Source organism: Mobula hypostoma, chromosome 8 (assembly GCF_963921235.1).
Source record: "Mobula hypostoma chromosome 8, sMobHyp1.1, whole genome shotgun sequence".
NCBI classification, from domain to species: domain Eukaryota; kingdom Metazoa; phylum Chordata; class Chondrichthyes; order Myliobatiformes; family Myliobatidae; genus Mobula; species Mobula hypostoma.
The window spans coordinates 29,057,427-29,081,880 of NC_086104.1; the positions used below are offsets into that span (position 1 = coordinate 29,057,427).

Below are 24,454 nucleotides of genomic sequence, written 5' to 3' on the forward strand. Positions count from 1 at the left end.
CAAATAAAGTTCAAGGGCAACAAGAAAGTATATTGGGAGATACAAAGTTCCATTTCTGGCTACAAAAGGCCCATTCAAGAACTGGCTAAGTAAGATAGAAGCTGTCATCTCGTCTAGTGGTACATACCTTCAAGCTTTTGCTTCTTCAGCACAGGACAGAAGAAAATAGAGAATAACCCTGATTATGTGAGCTGCTGGTGGTTAGGTTCACTGATTACTGAAATTACTTCTGGTTTAAGTGGTTAGTCAGAGAATCAGGATGTTAATGGGCAAAGGAGAGATTAGATAAATCTGGTGGCAAATGGGATTAATGGATTTATTTATGTGAACTGGATACTCAATTGACCAAATGGCCTCCTATATTGCATAAGCCTTCCAGAAATTAACCAGCTCCATGATGAATACTAGCCTCTGTAGTATCCAAGACAACTTCAAGGTGTGGTGCCTGAGGAAGGTGGTGTCCATCATCAAGGATCCCCACCACCTAGGACGTGCCCTCTTCATACTGTTAACGTCAGGAAGGAGGTACTGAAGCCCAAAGGCATGCACGCAGTGATTCAGGAACGGCTTCTGCCCCTTTGCCATCCAATTTCTAAATGAACACAACCTCACTATTGAATTGAATTGACTTTATTACTTACATCCTTCATATACATGAGGAGGAAAAATCTTTACGATGTGTCTCCATCCAAATGTGCAATTTATAGTAATTTATAATGAACAGTATGTACAACAGAATAATCAATGTAACAGAAATATAGTTGTGTCAGCATGAGTTAAGCAGTTTGGTTTTTGCACTACCTCTTTTAACTTAATTATTTCATTATACTGTTGCCGTAAAGTTAACAAATTTCATGACATAAGCCAGTGATATTAAACCTGATTCTGAAATTCATATCCACCCATTCCCCCTTATCTACACTACTTGTTACATCCCCAAAGAACTCCAACAGGTTAGTTAAACATACTCTAGCCTTACAAAACCAATGGTGATTTGGTTTAATCCTATCATTCTTTTCAGATTGCTGGATTATTATACCCTTTATGAGACCACCATTTTCCTACTATTGAGACTAACAGATCAATGATTAATTGTTTTCTCTTTCTCTCCTTTCTTAAATAACTTCCTACCCTTTAATCCACAGAAGCAATTCCAGATTCTACAGAACAACAGATGGCGGCAACCAGGGAATCAACTATCCCAATAGCCATGTTTTTCAAAACTGGGATATTAAGCAAAAGTAATTCAGATGACAATGTACTCTGTACCACAATCTGTAATCTGGCAGCTATCACAACTGCAACTAATATGCTCCCAATATATTTTGTTGCAGATTGAGATCTGTAAAAATCCGCAAACCACATTTGAAGTGTTTTAAATTTAAATTTCTATTATACGGAGGTGAGGGAGAAACAGACAAAGGGAGAACTAATTGAGCTCTTTAAAATAAAGTAACATTTTGATAGCAGGCAGAGAAGCTTGGGTAAAATAGTGGTGTGCTCAGATACAGCAGCCAATCCAAGTCCAATCAAAGGGGTAATTGTTTCTCTTTTACATTTTTTTTAAATGATCGCAAGATACCACTAGGTACCAAGAACTTCAAATACTGCAGGATTATCTCATCAGTGAGTTGTTCGATAGCAATGGAGCTGGACATCATGTACCATTGTGGTATTGTCACCAGGACTTGAGGCATAACATTGTTGTGCTAAGGCAGTACGCAGTAATTACCTTGGACATTTTTACTATGACAGCAAGAGCCCGTTGGACTTTGGTAATGTAGAATACTCAAGTCCGGTTCACTAACAGGACTGATGGCAGGGAAACTGTATTGCCTCTGTTATGGGGTGGACCCCTCAAGCCAGAGTTGCCCATTGCAGCCATCTAAGAGAAGAGATGCAGAGGCAGTGTGGGAGAGATCAGAGGCCGATGTGGGCGTGCTGGAATCTATACTGAGTTGGGGACTGGCTCCTCTCATTGGTGCTGCCCTCCAGTGCTCGCTCAGTGGAAGAACACCCTGAGCAGGACAACTTACCAGCAATCTGAAGTCCACGCCACTCAGGGTCTTAGGCTATATTCTTTTTTTTTTCCTTGTGACTCTATACTCCTGCCATCATAACCATATGTGCTATTTGTGCTATGAATATGCGCAGTAGTAATCTGTTTTGAATCTTGGCCCCAGAGGAAATTTGTTTCCTTTAGCAACGTATATTCATGTATGGTTGAATAATAATTAAACTTGAACTTGACAACAGCACAGCAAAGCAATAAGCCTGGAAGAGAACAACCAAGTAGTAGCGCCTTCACTCACAGCAAGGAGCAGTGGAGGCAAATGAACTCTAACAAAAAGGGAAGAAATAATGGGAAAAAATTGAGAGGAAAAAAAAGGCTCAAATGCAGCTAATGCAGCTTAAATATAGGCAGGGACAGGTTGAGTCAAATAGCCTATTTCTGCTAAATATTTGGAACTACTTATTCTATTAAAATGCGTAAAAAGGTGAAAAGGATGACCTGGAACTGTAGCTAAAAATTTACACAACAGACATATTCATATCAGAGCACCAGTCTCTGACCATTTTAGACTTACTCCCATGGCAGTTAGTTTGTCCATCTCATTTAACATATCTGGCCACTGCTGTGGCCACTCCCGCTTGATCATTTCTACCACAATCCGGGAAAGGGCATCTTTGATGTAAGCCTCTTCCACCATGATATTATGAGTACCCTGAGGAGACAAAAGAAACATTTAATCAATTGTATTGTTTCACTGATTGCAGAAATCATAACAAGACATCTGTAACTGGAACAGAGATCACTACAAGGCAGTGAATATGAGCTTATAAAAAACCATCAGAAATAGCAAGAGGCCATTCAGTCCTTCATGCCTGCTCCCCTATTCCATGAGACCAAGGCTGATCTTTTACCTCAACATAACTCTCCTTGACTAACCCCATGTCCCTTCACTTCTATTCCTCAATATCGTTTAAGGAAACTTCATCCATGTAGTTTCCAAAATTGCACTTCCTGTGTACAAAAAAGATGTTGCCACTTTAAATTAGAAAAAACGCACTCAAATTGAAGGCCAGATGATGATACTCAATGTGGCTATCATCTCATGATCAACTTCCTTAAGATCCCTGTGGTCACACGTACCTTTTGCTGCCGCACAGTTCCCAACGTCCTCAAGGCCTTGCTGCCATGGCCGTTCTGGAAGACGGAGCAGTCTGCAAGTGGTGATATGGCCTCAGGCAGCACAAATTGAGGCCCCACCCCCAGACCACCCTGAAAGCACAGGCTGTCAATGGCTTTTTCCACTCTTTCTAAATGTCTAGAATCAGAAACATTTAGAAATAGTTGAAATACATTTAATTCTTTTTATTAAAAAATTTAAACACTTAAAATTTCATTTAAAACCACAACTTATGAAAGTTCAATATTTCAATTATGTTTTTAAAAAACCTCAGCTTCACTTACCTTTTTTGCCCACACACACTGGTGGATGAATGGATAGTGCTGTGCTAGATCCACCAGCTATGGCTGATGTAAAGCTAAGAGGTCAATGACGAACTAATTACATCTGGCCCCTCAGTTCAGCATCTTACAGAATGACCCAAAATTCAATACAGACTCCATGGTGGCAGCAAGATCAGATGTGCCTGCAACTAAGTTAGGTGCTTTTCCATTTTCTGCAAAGCTGTGTGCAAATGCAGAAATAAGGAATGTACTGCCGTGTGTCAATTCAATGCTAAAAGAAGCCAATGCTTCTGAATGGAACTGCACGCCAGCCAGTGAAACAGCCTATCAACTGAAGCCACTTTAAAACAAAATATCTTATCCTCAGATTGATCCTTGCTCAATTGTCTCTAGAAACCAAACACCTTATTTTTTTCCAGGTGTTGATTTCTATTGTGTGTTACAAAATCTATGAGGTGGTATTTATATAATACTGTACTGAAGTAAACAAACCCAGAATCAAGAGTCAGCTGAAAATGCAATGGCCATTCCTCCATTCTTCCCAGATGTGTCCCAGCGCATTCGAGGAGCTCATTCCAAATAGACATTGTTCCTAAGTTGTTCCTGATGTTTGTTTTCTTAAACCAACACCTTTATGTTTTAGCATACCACCTCTGTGGGAAAAGACTGTTTTATCCCATCTATAGTGCCTGTAAGGTGTATTCACTCCCCTTAGAAATTTTCATGTTTCATTGTTTTACAACATTTAAATCCACAGTGATTCATTTGGCTTTTTTGACAGTGAACAACAGAAAGAGACTCTTTTGTGTCAAAGTGAAAACAGCTCTCTACAAAGTGATCTAAATTAATTACAAATATAAAACACAAAATAATTGATTACACAAGTATTTATCTACTTCAAGTCAGTATTTAGTAGATGCACCCTTGGCAGCAATTACAGCCTTGAGTCTGTGTGATTGGTCCCTATCAGCTTTGCACATTTAGACAGTGCAATTTTTTGCCTATTTTTCATACAAAACTGCTGAAGCTCTGTCAAGTTGCATGGGGGATTGTCAGTGGACAACCCTTTCCAAATCCAGCCACAAATTCTCAATTGGCTTGAGGTCTGGACTGACTTGGCCACTCCAGGACATTTAACATTTGTTTTTAAGCCATTCCTGTGTAGCTTTGGCTTTATACTTGGGGTCATTGTGTTGCTGGAAAACAAAGCTTCTCCCAAGTCACAGTTCTCTTGCAGACTACATCAGGATTTCCCTGTATTTTGCTACATTCATTATACATACCTTCACAAACCTTCCAGGGCCTGCTGCAGTGAAGCATCCCCACAGCATGATGTAGCCACCACCATGTTTCACAGTAGGGATGGCTTATGCCAAACATAGCATTGAATCTGATGGCCAAAAGGCACAATTTTGGTTTCATAAGAACAAAGAACCTTCTTCAGGCTGACTTCAGTCTCCCACATGCCTTCTGGCAAACTCTCGGCAAGATTTCATGCGAGTTCCCCCCCACCCCCATCACAACAGTGGCTTTCTCTTTTCCACTCTCCCATAAAGCTGAGGCTGGTGAAGCACCTGGGCAACAGTTGTTGAATGCACTCTCTCCCATCTCAGCCAATGAAGCTTGTAACTCCTCCAGAGTCATCAGAGGTCTCTTGGTAGCCTCCCTCACTAGTCTCCTTGCACGGTCACCCACTTTTTGCAGAAGGCCTGCTCTAGGCAGATTTACAGCTGTGCCATATTCTTTCCATTTCTTGATGATTGACTTAACTGTACTCCAAGAAATATTCAGACCTGGAAATTTTCTTGTATCCATCCCCTGACTACTGCTTTTCAAGAACCTTTTTGCGGAGTTGCTTGGCGTGTGCTTTTGTCTTCATGGTGTAGTTTTTGCCAGGATACTGACTCACCAGCAGTTGCACCTTCCACTTACAAATGTATTTTTACTACAATCATTTGAAACATCTCAACTACACACAGATCTCCAAAAACAGATCTCCATTTAACTAATTATGTGACGTCTAAGACCAATTGGTTGCATAAGTGATGATTGGTCTGTCATACGGGGGGGGGGGGGAATACTTATGTGATCAATTATTTTGTGTTTTATATTTGGAATTACTTTTGATCACTTTGTGATGATCTGTTTTCACTTTGACACAAAAGAGTCGTTCTGTTGATCAATGTCAAAAAAGTCAAATTAAATCCACTGTGATGCAATGTTATAAAACAAAAGATGAAAACTTCCTGGGGGAGGGGGAGGGAGAATACTTTTTATGGGCGCTGTATGCCCCTCATGAATTTGTATACTTAGAACCATAGAATATTACAGCACAAAAAACAGGCCTTTTGGCCCTTCCTGGTTGTGCCGAACCATTTTTCTGCCTAGTCCCACTGACCTGCACCTGGACCATATCCCTCCATACACCTCTCATCCAAGTCCAAGTTTTTCTTCAATGTTAAAAGTGAGCCTGCATTTACCACTTCATCTGGCAGCTCATTCCACACTCCCACCACTCTGTGTGAAGAAGCCCCCACCACCAATGTTCCCTTTAAACTTTTCCCCCTTCACCCTTAACCCCTGGTTTTTTTTTCCTCCCCCAGCCTCAGTGGAAAAAGCCTGCTTGCATTCACTCACTCTATCTATACCCATCATAATTTTATATACCTCTATCAAATCTCCCCTCAATCTTCTACGCTCCAGGGAATAAAGTCCTAACCTATTCAACCTTTCTCTGTAACTTAGTTTCTCAAGTCCCAGCAACATCCTTGTAAACCTTCTCTGCACTCTTTCAACCTTATTAATATCCTTCTTGTAATTTGTTGACCAAAACCGTACACAATACTCCAAATTCGACCTCACCAATGCCTTATACAACCTCACCATAACATTCCAGCTCTTATACGCAATACTTTGATTTATAAAGGCCAATGTACCAAAAGCTCTCTTTACAACCCTATCTACCTTCTATCAGGTTACCCCTCAATCCCCTACATTTCCCAAGAAATATAGTTCCATAGTCTACACATCTCGCCCACCCTCCTCCCCCGCCCCAAATCCAGGCAATATTCCAGTAAATCATCTAGAGTAATGACATCTTTCCTCCCAACAGGGTGATCAAAACTGTACACAATTCTCCAAGCACAGCCTTACCAACATTTTGTACTTAATTGCAACACAATTTCCCAACTCAGTGCCCTGACTGATGAAGGCCAATGTGCCACCTCTACCTGCGATGTCACTTTCAGCAAAGTATACACCTAGACTCCCCAGGGATCCACCATTCACTGTACAAGTCTTACCTGGGTCTGATCTCCCAAAATGTAATACCTCACATTTATCTGATCAAAAGACACCAGCCAATTTTCAATCCACATACCTAGCTGATCAACCCTACCCTGATTATCTTCTAGTCCAAGGCAACTTCCTATCAAGAAACTATATGTACCCAACTATAACAATTACAGAATTCCTCATCTACCAGATATAAATTAAGAGCATTGTAGATGATTAGCACAGGAAACCATTTATCAAGTCTCGACAGTTATCTTTTGAATTCTACTAACTGCAATGATGTGGAAAGGAAGAAAGCTACTTTTCCAATCTTCCCTCTATACAAGCAAAAACACTTATCCAGGAAGGAATGCAAAGGTTGGCAGGACATTCTAACAAAATCATTAATAACCTCCTCCTTTACCACAGACAGATGTGGTTTCCTTTCCAAGATATTAAATGTCAATACTCCTGCCTCCTAGTTGCTCATAACCACTGTAAATAAATTACAGGTGAACAGTCACTAGAGGAGTCTTAGAACACTCCACAACGTTAAAAGTTGACGAATAAATCAGAGTGCTATTGTAATTACATTGAAATGTGGAAAACCTTGAACCACTGACGTTTCCAAATGTGCTAAAAATATCCAAAAATTTCAGGAACTTCAAGAACTCCTGACAGCATTATTTTCAAACATTCTAGTGAATAAACAAAATTTTCAATTCAGGCCTAATTAATTAGGACAGTCCCAAGCCTGGCTGCGAAATGAAGAGGGTTGGGCATGGGCAAGCAACCAAAACCCAGTGTTACAAAAGCACCAGAAGCCCCAAAGACCTCACCCCTGAGAGAGGAAGGAAAAGATAACTTGAAGTCTGGCCCAGGACCCTGGCGAGCTGCTGCTGATGGACGATGCGCCCATAGGGGTGAAGGGCTTAAGCTAAGCAAAAGCTAAGTGATTTGCACCCAGCATCCCTTATCTATAAAATGTTCAACGATTATACAGTGAATTGTATGAAACAAATATTGTTGGATTGCATCTTTCTTCCAGCATGCTGTTCAATTACTTGCCTTTACTTGTGGCAAATATACAGTCCTGTCAACATGTTGTAACTTTGAAGTTTTCGGTTAGATTGTCAGCATCTTATTATTAACAAAAATTATTGAAGGCATCTAAGATACTTGATCATACAAATTTGAGGATATCAAATCACAACAGCTCCAAGTACACAAATTCTACAAGCATCAGTGGACTTGCTTCATTTCGTCTCCCCGAAAACACCACGGATCCTTGGTTCATGGAAACGTGCCAAAGGCTGTGAAACTACAAATGAGTAGAGGAGAAACCAAAATTCACTCCTTCCATCACTCATTCCCAAGGATCTTCTCAATTCCATACATTCCCAGAATACCCAATTATCTTACATCATCTGTGATTTCAGGCTTCTTTTAAACATTTGCCTCTCTTCTACTACTTGCATCTGCCTTTTGGGTTATGGCATAGGCATGATGGGTTAAATGGCCTCCTTATGTGCTGTAATTTTTGTACAAATCTACATGTGCATCAGATCCACAGTAGAAAGTCTGTCCCTGTGAAAGTCTGTTGGAAGCATTCAAGTTCAGTGCCAAGAGATCACCATTAGACAATAGTCACTTTTCCTCCCACCCACCCCTTCCCCCATTCAACCACCCCACACCTACCTGCTTGTTTTAAGGTAGTAACAGACAAGATGCACTGAAGGTGCCATAATGCATCATCTTACTCATGATAATCTTCTATTACTATGTAAGTTATCTAGGACTCATTTTCCTGAGGAAGTCCATTCACAGGGACTTAAATATAAAACACTAACAGGAACAAGATCAGAAACTATGGGAACAGATGATTAAAAAAACAACTCACACGTGAAAGAAGAGTCATCACACTATTCTTCAGCTGGACCTTTTCACGATGAAACATGCCATTCCATCGAAATCTTTAAAATAAAGCCAGAAGTTACAGAGAAAATGCCTCATATCTTGTTCCAATTTTGTCTTAATATAATCTATTGCAGAAAAAACATAGAAAATTTAAAAGACAAGCTTTTAAAAGACACACACAAACCTGAGGACTGGTGCAAGGAAATACAAGTGCTAATTTAAACAAGTACAGAAAAAAATGCAGTGAATGGAGGAAATATAGACCACATGCAGGCTGATGAGATTAGTTCAAACTGGCATTCATAGCATAGACACTATAGGGCTAACACACCTGTTCTTCCATTCACACACAAAACGCTGGAGGAACTCAGCAAGTCAGGCAACTTCTACGGAGGGGAATAAAGAGTTGGCATTTCAGGCCGAGACACTTCTAAGCCTGTAAGGTCAACTGCTTATTACTCTTCATGACTGGCTGAGTTCATTCAGCATTTCAAGAATATTGCTTAAGATTTCTAGCTTTTGAATTTCGTGCTTATGTTCACATGTCGCACTGTTCAACGTTCTACATAATACTGTAAAAATAAAAGAAAGAAAAACCCATTTAGTAATGAACTGTGTATTTGGACAGCTATACCTCAACCTGGAACATGCACGTCTCAGAGTTCAAATGTTAAGTCCCACTCTGGACGAAGTAGCATGGCTGATGGAGCCTAACATCAGCTGTCATCTTTCACTCTAACATGAATTCATATGATCCCACAGCAGTGCTCTGAAGAGCAGAGAGTTATCTCACATGCTTTGACCAATCTTTATAATAATCATTCAAACGGATCATCTGGTCATCAATGCAAGACTGCAGAGGCTTTCAATGGATTGACTGTCATTTGTATTTCAAATTAAACTTCAAAAGTACTTTCGTAGCTGTAAGAATCAAGTGCTAAGCAAATTAAAGTATCTTGAATAATTTGAATATTCTAATTTACCTTGAAAAATTGTGGAACAAACAAGCTAGTATACCGGTACCCAAATTAGCACAAGTTCAGACATCCAATTCATTACAGCTTTCTTGAATGCCTAGTTTGAACATTCACAAATATCAACTCCACTGCATTTAAAATAGATATCCTCTCAGGCTGTACCAAGCTCTTACTGGGAATCTACAATATGCCATTGCTTTATCAATAACATGTAATAGTGAAGACTGAAACACTCAGAATTGTAATCTAGCCCATATGGTGACTGCAGATCATTGCTGGGGATTACTAATAATTGCTCCAGATCTTCATAGTTTCCTCTCACCGTTTCCTGCCGAATGTGATATATGCTGTTGCCTCAACTCTTTCTTTGACTGAACTGCTCCCCCAGCCCAGAGCTTTCTTTATGAAAACAAGCTCCAGCAACTACAAAGCAATTCCCATCCTTGCAACTTACCACATCTGACCCAACACAAGCTCTCAAAGGGAGCCTCTGCAAGTGATTCATTGATGGATATGTACCAAATTCTCTGCACATGGCTTACAACAAAGGGGAAAGCAGATGTTAACACCAAATTCCCAACACATCAGCACTGCAGCAACATATTTGGCTATACATCATGCTGAAATGACTTTCTCAGTGCTGATTCCATGAGGACTCTCATGCCAGGAAAACACATCTTGCACACAAAGTCTACCATTAAACAACTGAGGCCAGGTGAAAAGCCACTTAATGATCACAGAGAAGAAATAAGATTTCATGATTAGCCATCAAAAGAAGCTGATGCAAGAAAGGAAAATCAACAAATCCTGACTGAAAGTTTGCAGAAGAGCAAGAAAATACGTCACAGTGAAAAGAGAGATGCACACTGAAACAGGCCCTTTGATTCACCAAGAATATCAACCACTTGCTCATGTTAATCCCCCTTTTTTCCAAAGAAAACTTCATCTTGCAGTATCCTCAATTCCACCCAGATTCTACCACTCATCTGCACACTAGAGGCAAGTTATAGCAGTCAATTGATCCACCAACCCACACATCTTTAGGATATGGGAGGAAACCAGAAAAAGAGCAAACCAGAATCCAGTTGTCTGCCATCACAAAGATCATTCATTTCATGTCCGGAATAAAAGTATCATTGATCATCTCAAACATGTATATACCTACACCACCACTTTATGGACAGAAATCCCTTCTCCAAGGTTCATTCAAATATATATTGGGATCCTGCAAGTTATATCACTTCACACATTTACAATTAAACGTTTGTAGCTTTTGGTACATTGAGGAGGAAGCTTCTGTGTTCTGGCACTGATCAAATCAAGGCATATGTGAACTTAACACCATATTAATTTGCTTACGGACTTCTCTGTAAAAAAATTATCAAGTGACTTTTCTGCTCTCAGGAAGAGGAATCAAACTTGAGGTACGTTTTATTTGCACATCACAGCAATGCCAGATGCATAAGGATTTATACCAGGCAAAACGATTTAACAGGAACTGCAATCCCTTCCAGTTTTGCAGAACAAAATCTAGTCAAAGATCAAGAACATTCTAATATTTGTCCTCTCAGCTTACCCCGTCTCACTCAGTAGCATTCATACCAGGTACTTGTCCACTAATATTCGGTAGGACAGTGGGCTACATTTTCTCTCCATACCCTTAATATACTATCACATAACAATCGGTCGCAATGGATTTTTTCTCCTCCATCTTGTCAAATAAAGTTTGCATTTTGCAAGGAAAGTGTTTAAAACGTTAAGCAAGCTCAATGAAGGAAGGAAATCAAGAATCAAAAATCAAGATTCACAAATTGATAATCAAATTTGCAGCTATGTGATGATCTACTTATAAGAACAGAACTTTAATAGGATTACATGAAAAATTGACTCACTTAATGGAATGCTCCAGAATCTGAAGTCCCAAGTGGCGGACTATACCAGTATTGTTTTTCTCAGCAAGACGTAACCCACACTGCACTGTGTGTGGACATTTCTCCTTGAACTCTTCACAAAACTGCAATAATGAAATCAAAAGAGCATGCAAATAAGCCTGTTGTCCATAGATTATCATAAACAAACTGAAAGAAAACCTATTTGAATTTCCTTGTTTTCCCATCTAAAATCTCAGATTTCTGTGCATTCCCCATAATGCCTGATTCTCCCCCACCCCCCCAGAGATGTGTCTATTTTAGCCCTATAGAGGAAGAATTCCTGGAAGTGAAAGGAGACATTTCTCTAGATCAGCACATTTAGATACTAAGGTAACAGGTTATTTTATATCTAGCTATGTGTAACAAAGGTCAATAATCCAGTAGTTGAGCAGCCTCCAGAAAACAGCAATCATAATATGCCTTTTGCCCCATCTATTTTCACATCTTCTTGGTCAAGTCCACATCCCAACCTCCACCCATCTTCACCAATAGAATGAAAATAGTTGTAGCCAAAATGCACTATACATAATTAAAACTCATAGCATCAGCCAGCTTCTACAATTATTTGGATGTATATATCCTGAAGCTAGAAACTTCTGCCACTTGCCAAATCATATTTCAGTCTATCCATGAATTACTCTCACATTTATTTATCTTGAATATTTTATCTTGTTCCATTATTCTTACCTCCAGTTCTTTTCCTAAGCTCACCAATTTTTGAACAACTTTACGCTTCCCTTATTAGCTGCTGCCTTACCTCAAAACTCATTAATTTTTTTTTACTATCAATGCAGCAATTAAAGATAGAAAAGATCAGCTTTATTTGTCACATGTACAATGAAACATACAGAGAAATATGCCATTTGCATCAATGATCAACACAGTCCAAATACGTTCCCGGTGCAGGTCTACAACTTACTAACCCTAAATCACAATGTTTTTGAATGCGGGTTGGAACCGGAGCACCCGGAAGATATCCACGCAGAGGAAGAATATACAAACTCCTTACAGGCAGTAGAGGGAAGTGAACTCCAATCACTGACCCTTGGCACCGTAAAGCATTACTCCAACTGCTACGTTACTATGCCATCCTTATTGAATACCCTTAATTGCCCTCCAGAAAGTAGTAGAAAGCCACACTTAAATTTTAAAAATACTTCTGAAAACAAACATATCATCAACCCCCTATACAAATACCCAAGTCAACAGCCAAATACTGTATACATGCAACATTAATTCTGGCCTCTTGATCCTCCACAATCTAGCCTCATTGTCAGCTTGCTATCCCAAGACTAATTTTTTCCTGCCCACATGTTTGCTACTTTTATTATCCAGACATCCTCATATACCAAAATTGTCTAAATCATAGAAATAGGAAATAAAACTTTAATAGGTCTTTGACCCAAGAGATGAACTTTCTCCTTAAAGGCATTTGCTGATTTGAATATATTCAGGACTTTGTTTTATTCCTTTATCTCCAAACATATAGAGTCCATTCAACTAGCAAACACTTCAAATATTAACCTTTTACTTTTCCAGTGAAGCTTTACAAAAAGGCAAGCAAGACCTCATCATTGTAATATACTGCAGTGACAATTTTAACTCAAAAGACCAGACTTACAAAAAATATCATGTGGCGACCCACTTCCTACGCAGACAAACCAGCTCACAAAATGGCGCGCGCGTCGGCAGAGGAGGCAGCCCCAAAATGGCGCTGGGCCTTCTTTTCACCAGCAAGGGGAGAAAGCCCGCGCGCAGGAAGAGACTTTTGTAATGCACCTGTGACATTATTTCCGCCCGGAGAGGGCTGGAACAGAACTGCGTACACCGGAGCGGAAATCAGCGCCTTACCCCCGACGGGGTACAACACCCGCAACAGGGAGCCGGGAGCCACCCTGAGGGCTGCAAACGGCAGCACGATACAGACCTACGGCACCCGCACAGTGCAGCCGCAGTTCGGCGCCAGCCGGTTCACGTGGGACTTCACACTGGCCACCGTGGCCCAACCACTCCTGGGGGTGGATTTCTTGCAAGCTCACAGCCTGCTGTTCGACTTGCAAGGGAAAAGACTGGTCGATGCCAAGACTTTCCAGACATTCTTCCTGGGTGAAGTCAAGTTGTCGGCCCCACACCTGGACTCCATCACGCTGTCTGACAACGAACTCACCAGAATTCTGGCGGACTTTCCATCGGTTCTGGCACCGCAGTTCATGGCAGCCATGCCCAGACATGGAGTACAGCACCACATTCCGACCCAGGGACCACCCCTCCATGCCTGTGCATGAAGGCTCCCCCCCAGACAAGCTCCGCCTGGCGAAGGAGGAGTTCAAGAGGATGAAGGATTTGGGGATTGTACAGCAGTCCGACAGCCCATGAGTCTCCCCCCTGCACATGGTGCCCAAAGCAGCTGGGGGCTGGAGACCATACGGCGACTACCACAGACTGAACAAGGCTATAACTCCAGACCGCTACCCCATGCCGCACATACAGGACTTTGCAGCAAACCTGCACGGGGCAAGCATCTTTTCCAAAGTAGACCTCGCCCGGGGATACCATCAAATCCCAGTATACCCTGAAGACATCCCCAAAACAGCACTCATCACCCCGTTCGGCCTGTTCGAATTCGTCCGAATGCCGTTCGGCCTGCAGAATGCCGCACAGAAGTTCCAGCGACTAATGGATGTGGTGGGACACGAGCTGGACTTTGGGTTCATCTATTTGGACGACATCTTCATAGCCAGCAGTAGTCGTCAGGAGCATCTGTCCCACCTCCGCCAGCTCTACTCCTGCCTGAGTGATTTTGGCCTCACGATCAACCCGGCTAATGCCAGTTCGGACTCGACACCATCGAATTCCTGGGCCACAGGATTACCAAAGACGGGGCAACACCTCTGCCTGCCAAGGTAGACGCGATCCGCCACTTCGCCCAGCCCAACACGGTCAAAGGCCTGCTGGAGTTCGTTGGTATGGTGAACTTCTACCATTGCTTCCTCCCCTCAGCAGCCCGCATCATGCACCTTTTGTTCACCCTGACGTCCAGTAAAGGCAAGGACATTACTTGGGACGAAGAGGCCGCGGCCGCTTTCATTAAAGCCAAGGAAGCCTTGGCAGACGCCGTGATGCTAGTGCACCCCAGAACGGACGTTCCAACCGCCCTTACTGTGGACACATCCAACTGGAACAACTCATCGAGGGGCGCTGGCAACCCCTGGCATTCTTCAGCAGGCACCTATGGCCATCCGAACTCAAGTACAGTGCCTTTGACCGGGAGCTGTTGGCACTATATCTGGCAATCCGGCATTTCAGGTACTTCTTAGAAGGCAGGCCATTCACCGCGTTTACTTACCACAAACCATTGACCTTCGCATTCACAAAGGTGTCCGATCCCTGGTCAGCCCGCCAGCAGCGACATCTGTCCTACATCTCCGAGACATCCAGCATGTCTCGGGAAAGGACAACGTCGTGGCGGACACACTCTCCAGACCAGCTATACAGGCCCTGTCCCAGGGGGTGGACTATGCAGCACTAGCGGAGACGCAGCAGGCAGACAACGAGATGCCCAACTACAGGACCGCAGTCTAGGGTTTGCAGCTACAAGACTTCCCTGTAGGCCCAGGTGAGAGGACCCTCCTGTGTGACATGGCTACCGACCAACGTCACCCCATTGTCCCGGCAGCGGTGAGTTTTTGACTCCATACACGGCTTGGCGCACCCATCTCTCAGGACAACCATCCGGATGGTCTCCAGCAGTTCGTGTGGCAAGGACTTCGCAAACAGGTCAGCGAATGGGCCAAAATGTGCATGCAGTGCCAAACAGCCAAGGAGCAGCGGCACACCAAAGCCCCGCCGCAGCAGTTCGAACCCATCCGCCGGAGGTTCGACCACATTCATGTGGTTATCGGTGGGGCCCCTGCCAGTGTCACGAGGAATGCGCTACCTCCGAACTATGGTAGACCGGTTCATGAGATGGCCGGAGGCGGTCCCGCTCAACAGCACCACCGCCGATTCCTGCGCCCGAGCGCTGATTGCAACCTGGATAGCACGCTTCAGGATACCGGCCCACATTACCTCCGACAGAGGCGCCCAGTTCAGCGCCAGCCTGCTGGGAACACAGCTACATTACGCGACTGCCTACCACCCACAGTCGAACGGACTAGTGGAACACTTCCACTGTCACTTCAAGTTGGTTCTCATGGCCTGCCTGAAAGGGCCTAACTGGGCGGACGAGCTTCCCTGGGTCCTGCTTGGAATCCGCACAGCGCCCAAAGAGGATCTGCACACCTCATTGGCTGAGCTGGTGTACGGCACACCCCTGGTCGTACCAGGAGAGTTCATACTGGCCCCAAGGGGGCAAGAGGAAGAACCCGCAGCAGTCCTGGACAGACTACGTGAAAGGCTCGGCAACCTGCCCCCCCGTACCGACTTCACAGCCCGGACCGATCCCGACCTGCAGAACTGTAAGTTTGTATTCGTACGAAGGGGTGCACACCGGGCACCGCTACAGCGGCCGTACGAGGGGCCATTTAAGGTGATCAGGAACAACAGGTCCATGTACGTTCTGGACATTGGAGGGAAAGATGAGGTTTTCACAGTGGACCAACTCAAACCGGCCCATGTGGACTTGGAGCAGCCGGTCAAGGTTCAGGCACCGCGGCGCAGAGGCAGACCGCCCAAACAGAGACTGTCCAGACTGTGGACATTGGGGGGTGTATCGCCGGTTCAGGGGGGGTTATGTGGTGACCCACTTTCTACGCAGGCGAACCGGCTCACAAAATGGCACGCGGGTCGGCAGAGAGGCCAGCCCCAAAATGGCGCTGGGCCTTCTTCTTCACCAGCAAGGGGAGAAAGCCCGCGCGCAGGAAGAGACTTTTGTAATGCACCTCTGATGTCATTTCCACCTGGAGAGGGCAGGAACGGAACTGCATAAAAGCCAGTGCCGTAAAGTTTGACTAAACTAGTCTCAAGTGCAACTTACAGACTGCGTGTCATTATTTCTAGCTCTGTGTGTAGCACATCGCTACAATCTGACATTTTCTCTCATCCTTCTTCCTGCAAATTTCTATTCTCCAGTTTCTCAGTCTCTATTACATTTGTTACGACAATACCACTGAGCATACGATTCCTTTTCCCCTTGACCATAGTTTTCCAACCACTCTAGACAACAGGGTTTCAAACATGTTTATTCCATTTCTTACATTTCTGCTCTGTTTTCACAAAGGAAGTGGCTGGCCCAGATGCCTATGGATGAGTTCTGAAACTGTGCCAATTAACTGGCCACAGTATTCAGTGATATCTTCTAGCTCTCACTTCAACAGTCTACAGTACCCATCTGCTTCAAGGAATGCTCCGTCATTCAACTCTCCTGGAAAATAATATGGAGGAGCCAACGCATAGGATCAGGAAAAAGCTGTCACCAGGGGCTCCCAAACTTTTTTAATGCCATAGAACAATATCATTAAGCAAGGGGCCCAGGCACCCCCAGTTGGGAACCCCTGCTGTAAACTCATCCAGCTCCACTTCCCTACCATTGCTGGAAAACGTCAAACTGGCACTGAAACTGAGCAGTTGTGAGCCAGCGCACCCCGATACCTTCCCAATTATCACAGGAGATTTCAACTAGGCCAGCTTGTAGAAGTCTCTGATAAATTACTACCAACATGTCACTTGCAGAAACAACACACCTGATCAGTTATATCACCATCACGGCATCCCACACCCACATTTAGGCAAGGCCAGTCACCTGGCATATAGGCAAAGACTGAGGACCACAGCGCCAGTGGCTAAGACTACAAAGATATGTTCAAGGCATGCAGGAGTGTTTGTAGGACTCCTCTGAATTGCTGGACCAAACGACAATCAGGGATTCATCTTCAGATCTGAATAAAAATACCACAGCTATCACTGACTTCAATCAAGACCTATGTCAATGTGGACACGCCTTCAAGAACAATTTTCCCAAATCAAAAGCCCCAAATAAACCAGAATCGCAGTCTGCTAAGAGCTAAGTCTGTGATGCCCAAGACCAGCAATATGCCATAACCTCCCACGAGGTGAAAACATGACAGCAAAAACGGTAGTGATGCATCACTCTAATGACTCAACACCTTTCACCAACGCTTTAAAAGGGAGGACAACACTATACCCTTATGATACTGTATTAGTGTTATCATTTCAGAGGATCTATCCTGGTCCAGCATGTAACTGCCATACTAAGAAAGCACAGTAGTACCTCTACTTTCTTAAACGTTTGCAGATTCAGGATGACATTGAAAATTTAAGACTTCTATAGATTGCAGTGGAGAGTATACCGACTGGTTAAATCACAGCCTGGAATGGGAACACCAATGCCCTTGAATGGAAATAAAATACAGAAAGTCGCGGATGCAGCCCATTTCAATTCAAATTCCCATTCCAACATATCAATCCATAACCACAATGAGGTCACACTCAGGTTGGAGGAGCAACACTTCATTCCACCTGCGTAGCCTCCAACCTAAACTTTGATTCTCTAACTTGAGAATAGTCACTACCCCTCCTCTTTTTCTATTCCCCATTCTGGTTCGTCTTTCACCTTCCCTTCACCGGACCATTACCTCTCTCTGGTGCCCCTTTTCCTCATTCCTTTATCTTTCATGTCCCCTGTCATCTATTAGACTCTTTCTTCAGCCATTTACCTCTTCTACCTATCACCTCCCAGCATCTTACTTCATCTGTCTTCCCACAACTACTCACATTCCCCTTCACCTGTCAACTTCTACTCCGTTCCACCCCTGCCCCCGTACACACACTATTCCGGATTCTTCCTCCCTTTCCAGTCCTGATGAAGAACTTTGGCCTGAAACTCTGGCTGTTTTAATCATCTCCACTGGACCTACTGAGTTCCTCCAGCACTGTGAGTGTGTTGCTCAAGATTTCTAGCATCTGCAGAATCACTTTTGTTTAGAAGTTGGGGAATTATTTTGCAGGAAAGAAGAATTCCCCATGCTTCACTGAAATCAGCCTTGGGATCTTCAATAAAACAGATTCAAATAGAGTACTTTTCCCTTAATGGCTTCTCATTTAAATATAACAAAGCAGGCTTTTTGAACTTAACCCACCTTATGACAGCCAACATACTTCTAGTAATAGCTTTCCGCTTCTAAATTAACTCCACTGACATCACTGGGCCTTTATCCACCAATAGGGGTTCAATTTCCAAATATATGCTGATAAAAATCGAGAACTCTGTCAATCTGTCATTGATTCATGAGTCCTTGCAGGAACTTGATCACAATCACCAACAGTTACTCAATAACCTCAAGAGCAAAGTCAGTTTACCGGCCCACAAACAAACATTTGCTAGCATTTTTTAAACCTTGCACTGATCACTCCAGGAGCCAATTTTTTTTGATGTGCACTCACTATAGTATTTCTGGAAAAATGGTAATCTACATCAACAGGACAAAAGACTTGTTTTTTTTTTAAAAGGCAGAGAGAAAACAACATGCAAGAAAAAACACATGAAACCGAAGAGCTTTCTTCTTTAAAAAGTAGTGGATTGGAAAATGTTTAAACTCAGAGACCAAAAGTATTCTTGTACACAAGACACCAAAAGCCCTGGTGAGAGCACTTTGAGTGTATTGTGCACAATTTCAATTTCCTTACCCAAAAGTAGAATATACTTGCTAATGAGGATGTGCAGTAAATATTTACCAGGTTGACTAGTGGAGTGGCAAGTCAGACACACTGAGCAGACTAACAAGGATGTGCAGTAAAGATTTACCAGAATGGCTGGTGGAGTGGCAAGTCAGACACATCGAGAAGACTAGGTGTCCATTATTCAAAGTTTAGAAGAATGAGATGAATCATTTACAGTAAATTTAAAGAAACAAAATAATGTTTTGTTGGCTGAGACTCTGAACCAGGGGTCAGAGTCTCAAAACAAGAGGCAGATCAAAATGAGGAGAAATCCTCTATCTCAGAGGGCTAGAGGGGCTCCGGTTATCAACTGCATTTAATAATGAGTTAGATATCTGGACATTACTGGCATCAAGGGATGATGGGGATAAGGCAAGAAAGATAAGCTACAGTTGCAAGATAAAGTTTGTGAACCCTTCGCAATTACCTGGTTATTTGTATTAATTATTCATAAAATGTCATCTTATCTTCATCTAAGTCACAATAATAGACAAACACAAACTGCCTAAACTAATAACACACAAACAATTGTACTTTTCATGTCTTTATTGAACACACTGTTTAATCATTCACAGTCCAGGCTGAAAGAAGTATATGAACCCCTGTATTTAATAACTGGTAGATCCTCCCTCAGCAGCAAAAACCTCCAACAAATGTTTTCTGTAGCTGCTGATCAGACTTGCACAATGGTGAGGAGAGGAATTTTAGATCGTTCCTCCAAACAATAGTGTTTCCATTCATCAATATTTCTCGGATACCTTGCATAAACCTTGTGTTGGTGTGCAGTGCTCTTTTTCCCCCCCGAAACATAGCAATGTGCATTTCTGCTAAAAAGTTTAACTTTTGATCATCTGTCAACAGAATATTGTCCCAGAAGCATTGTGGAACATCCAGGTGGTCTTTTGCAAACTTGAGACGTGCAGCAATCTTCCCTTTAGACAGCAGCCGTTCCCTCCATGGTGCCCTTCCATGAATATTATTCTTGTTTACTGTTTTTCTTATAAAGGACACATGAACAGACATTAGCAAATTCTAGAGATCTCTGCAGGTCTTTGGCTGTTACCTGTGGGTTCTTTTTCACCTCCTTCAACATTGCACGTTGTGCTCTTTGCAGGATGCCCACTCCTAGGGAGGGTAGCAATAGTGCTGAGTTTCTTACATCTGTAGATAATTTCTCTTACTGGGGACTGATGAACACTCAGGTCCTTAGAAATGCTTTTGTAACCTTTTCCAGCTTCATGCGTCTCTATAATTCTTCCTCTGAAAGTTGTTTTGATCGAGGCATGGTGCATGCAAGCAGATCTTTCTTGAAAAGAACAGGCTCAGTAACCTGAATTTGTGTGTCACCTCTACAGCCTACACCTCCAATCTCATCTCATTGACTGGAACACACGTCTCCAAATAGCTTTTGTAGAATACATTACCCCAGAGGTTCATATACATTTTGAATCAAGACTGTGATGGCTTAAATGTATACTCAGTATTCACAGAAGTACTGTTGTTTGTGTGTTAATAGTCGGGGCAGGTTGTGTTTGTCTAGTTTAGTGACATAGAAGATCAGATCACATTTTATCAGTAATTATTGCAGAAAACCAGGTAATTGCAAAGAGTTCACAAAAGGATTGTGGGGATAAAGCAAGAGAAATGAGCTAGATCAGCCACAACATTGTTGAATGGCAGGGCAGGTCTGGTTAGTCCTACATGTACTAAATCTTGCTTGTGTTCATATAAAATAAGTTATTTGCAATTATAGCAAAGTGTTTCACTCCAGTCTTCAAAACCTTCAGCATTCAAAACCATTTTCCCCATGTACCAATCAATCTCCTGCAATGCACACTACCGGGATCCTTAAACTTCTCTGTGATCCACTAGTTCAAATGTTGCCAAAACTAACCTCTCCGTTTTCTATATACATTTCAGTCATAATCAGCAATCAACCTTCTGTTGCAAAAACAACCCAGGATATTTAACTTAAAATCCTTAAAGTCAGTAGATTCCTTCTCAATTTTTGACTAACCCTACCCAAGGTGATCCCTGCACCACTTCAAAATTATAACAAAACTAACCTTGCCCACTGTCTGTCAGTAAGGGCACATTTTATCTCAATTACACCCACTGCTGAAAAACCATCAACTTTAAAGCTAACGACCTGAAACTTTTGGTTACCACCCCCAATTCTTCATATTACTAACATATTCCAATGTGAAGTTATTTTATCCTAAAGGCTTGACATAAATTCTCGTCTCCATTGTCATTAATTTTCCAAATGAATATAAATATCTTTACAAGAGCTGAAAGAGTGCACAACCCAGTAACCTTAACAAGTAAACCTAATCACAGAAACATGCTACATATTAATTATGTGATAAGAGGCAAGCCATTGAAAATACTGAACTATTGCAGGGAGCAGAAAGGAGCACTGGGCAGAGTTAGAGAAGTGAAGAATATTATGAGGATGATCAAAGATCGTAGGGGGAAAAAAAATAATCTAAGTGGTGCTGCTGTAAGCATCTTTCAACTCCAGCAACCTGTGTTCAATGGCCTTCTATATATTGGCGAGACCTAACGCAGTCTGGGAGATCATTTCGCTGAACACCTACACTCTGTCCGCCAGAGAAAGCAGGGTCTCCCAGTGGCCACACATTTTAATTCCACATCCCATTCCCTTTCTGATATGTCTATCCACAGCCTCTTCTACTGTCAAGATGAAGCCACAGTCAGGTTGGAAGAACACCACCTTATATTCCGTCTGGGTAGCCTCCAACCTGATGGCATGAACATTGAACTTCCGTTAATGCCCCACCTCCCCCTCGTACCCCATCCATTACTGTCCATCCTCTGGGCTTCCCCCCCCCTTTCTTTCTCCCTAGGCCTCCCATCCCATGATCTTCTCATTATCCCTTTTGCCAATCAACTGTCCAGCTCTTGGCTCCATCCCTCCCCCTCTTGTCTTCTCCTATCATTTCGGATCTCCCCCTCCCGCTCCCACTTTCAAATCTCTTACTAGCTCTTCTTTGTTAGTCCTGACGAAGGGTCTCGGCCCGAAACGTCAACTATACCTCTTCCTAGAGATGCTGCCTGGCCTGCTGCGTTCACCAGCAACTTTGATGTGTGTTGCCTGTCTGTGACCAGGTGGATTTCTTGAAGCTGCTCTGGCTTCCTCCCATATCCCAAGCCTTGCAGGTTGACAGTTCAGTTGCTGCAAGTTGTCCCACAGGGAAAGTGAGAAAATAAGTGGGCTGTATGCAGATGGACGCTTGACCATCACCAGAGCTGAGGAGGCTGTATCCAACAACAACTACATAGAAGACTGCAATTCATATAAAACCAGAACCAAAATTATTCACTCTGACACAGCACATCTGCAATGTGTTAATTTAAAGAAACTCCCCAGTTACTTCAACAGGTCACAAATTTCCCAACTTCACTATCTACATGGACAAGGATGACAGCCCTTGTCAGCAATAAAGTTGGGAATTTCAATCCAATCACATACACACCAGTTGAAATTGCTCTGTTTCCTGACAGTGATGTGCATTTGCAGATACCCTGACCAGCAACACCATGACTTCAGCTGACAGACAGGAGATCACCACCCTACCAACCAGTGATGTGCAATAATACTAGCAGTGTCAGTGAAACTTTATGCCTAATATGCAACTCCAGTTCAGGTCAAAGCTCAGCATATTAACAAACTTACTATTTGCCCCCTCTCCCCAGGTTTGCAAACATAATGACCAAACACATGCAGGTTAGGAATACTGTAGGTAGATGGAATCAAAACAGAAAACAACATCCCAGATCATTTTCCTTAAACTTAGTACAAGTAAAAAATTTCAGTTTGACTTCAACTCTTCACTAATAAGATGAATTACGCCACCAGAAATTGGACTTAAACGACATCTTTAAAAACATAAGCAGGAACCAATAAGTTACCGACCAAATCTCTTTTCTCCCGCCCCCCCCCCCCACACACACACACTTGCACCTTCATACTCGCTCCAAAAATGCACAAAACCGTAAGGAATATATTTGATTACCTCAGTTCAAATATCTAACCCATCTAAAGATGAATGAATTAATTAGTATAAAGTCACACGCTCGATAACGAATGATCAGCTGCAGGTCAAATCGTATTTTGGCAGAAGGGACGTGAGTACAATGCCATTGGGATTTTTTAAAAAATTGGCCCACTAGCAAAACTGGACATCAAAATGAAAGCAAGCGCAAAACCACCTTCCATTTTTGTTTTTAAAATGCATTGCGATCAAACAAGTCCACAGAATGAATGAAAAAGCAAAGCGTGCCGCAATGACCCCAGCCTTAATTTTGAAATCTGTACTTTTGCAATGATCTTGTTTTATGCAAAAAGACACATTTGAATCACGCGCTAACGGGGACAAATTAAAGCTTCCAACGCGTTGCGCTGACTTGCTGCTGGAATGAGACTGTTTAAAACTCTAGCACGTTAAAAAGAAAAGAGGGATTTCGGATCCACCACTGGAAAAGCGAATCTAATTTGAAGTGTGGAGAGTACGCGGTTATTGCATTTGTGGTGCATCGCCTCCTCTCAAAGGAGAACTCGCCTTCAGGGCCTCCAGCCGGTAGCGCGAACTCGAGCCTCCATCCATGATCACGTTTACCGCCTTCATCAACTGCTCGCACAGCGAAGTGATTTGATCGCCCGACATGATTGCAACTTTCCTTTTCCTCTGTGATTCGGGATCTGCACAAGCCCGATTGATGCGAGGAGCAGGAGCCGGCGACGCTTATTGAACAAAGAGAACCAGCGAACGATGGCGCAACCCGTTATTGTCTGCAAGCACCGGTGGCATGGACAGGCCGACGCTCACACGCAGCCGGACGCGCATGCGTGCGACCCCGACCATTTATGGGAAAAGGTTAAGAAACGGTCGTCTGTTGACGTCCCCCCACAAGTCGCTGGCTTCCGGTTAAGACCATCAAGGGGATTTCTGGGAGTTCGATTTCATAATTAAACTACAATTCCCATAATGCCATGATGCGACCTTTGATTATAATGGTTACGTCAAGGGTTCGGTGGCGTGTGTTTTCATTCAAGGAGTTCGCTGCTTCATGTTTGAATGGGAGGTTCTGACTTGTCAATAAGTTTTCGGCTATTCTAATCACGAAGTGCTGCATCATCTGGGACACAGTATAACTCTGGAGACTGGACTGATGCCAGA

General features: G+C 42.9%; 1 protein-coding gene across 1 annotated transcript in view; it reads right to left on the minus strand.

The window, feature by feature from the left end:
• Window positions 1-24,125, minus strand: part of LOC134350429 (exportin-5) — a 119,581-nt gene extending 95,456 nt beyond the window's left edge. The window contains exons 1-4 of the mRNA XM_063055615.1: window positions 23,837-24,125; window positions 11,535-11,656; window positions 8,649-8,721; window positions 2,589-2,726 (exon numbers count right to left, since the gene is read on the minus strand). Of these exons, the coding sequence (XP_062911685.1) occupies window positions 2,589-2,726; window positions 8,649-8,721; window positions 11,535-11,656; window positions 23,837-23,941 (438 nt within the window). The 5' untranslated portion in view covers window positions 23,942-24,125. The remainder of the gene's footprint in view (window positions 1-2,588; window positions 2,727-8,648; window positions 8,722-11,534; window positions 11,657-23,836) is intronic.
• Between the last annotated feature and the right edge of the window lie 329 nt (window positions 24,126-24,454).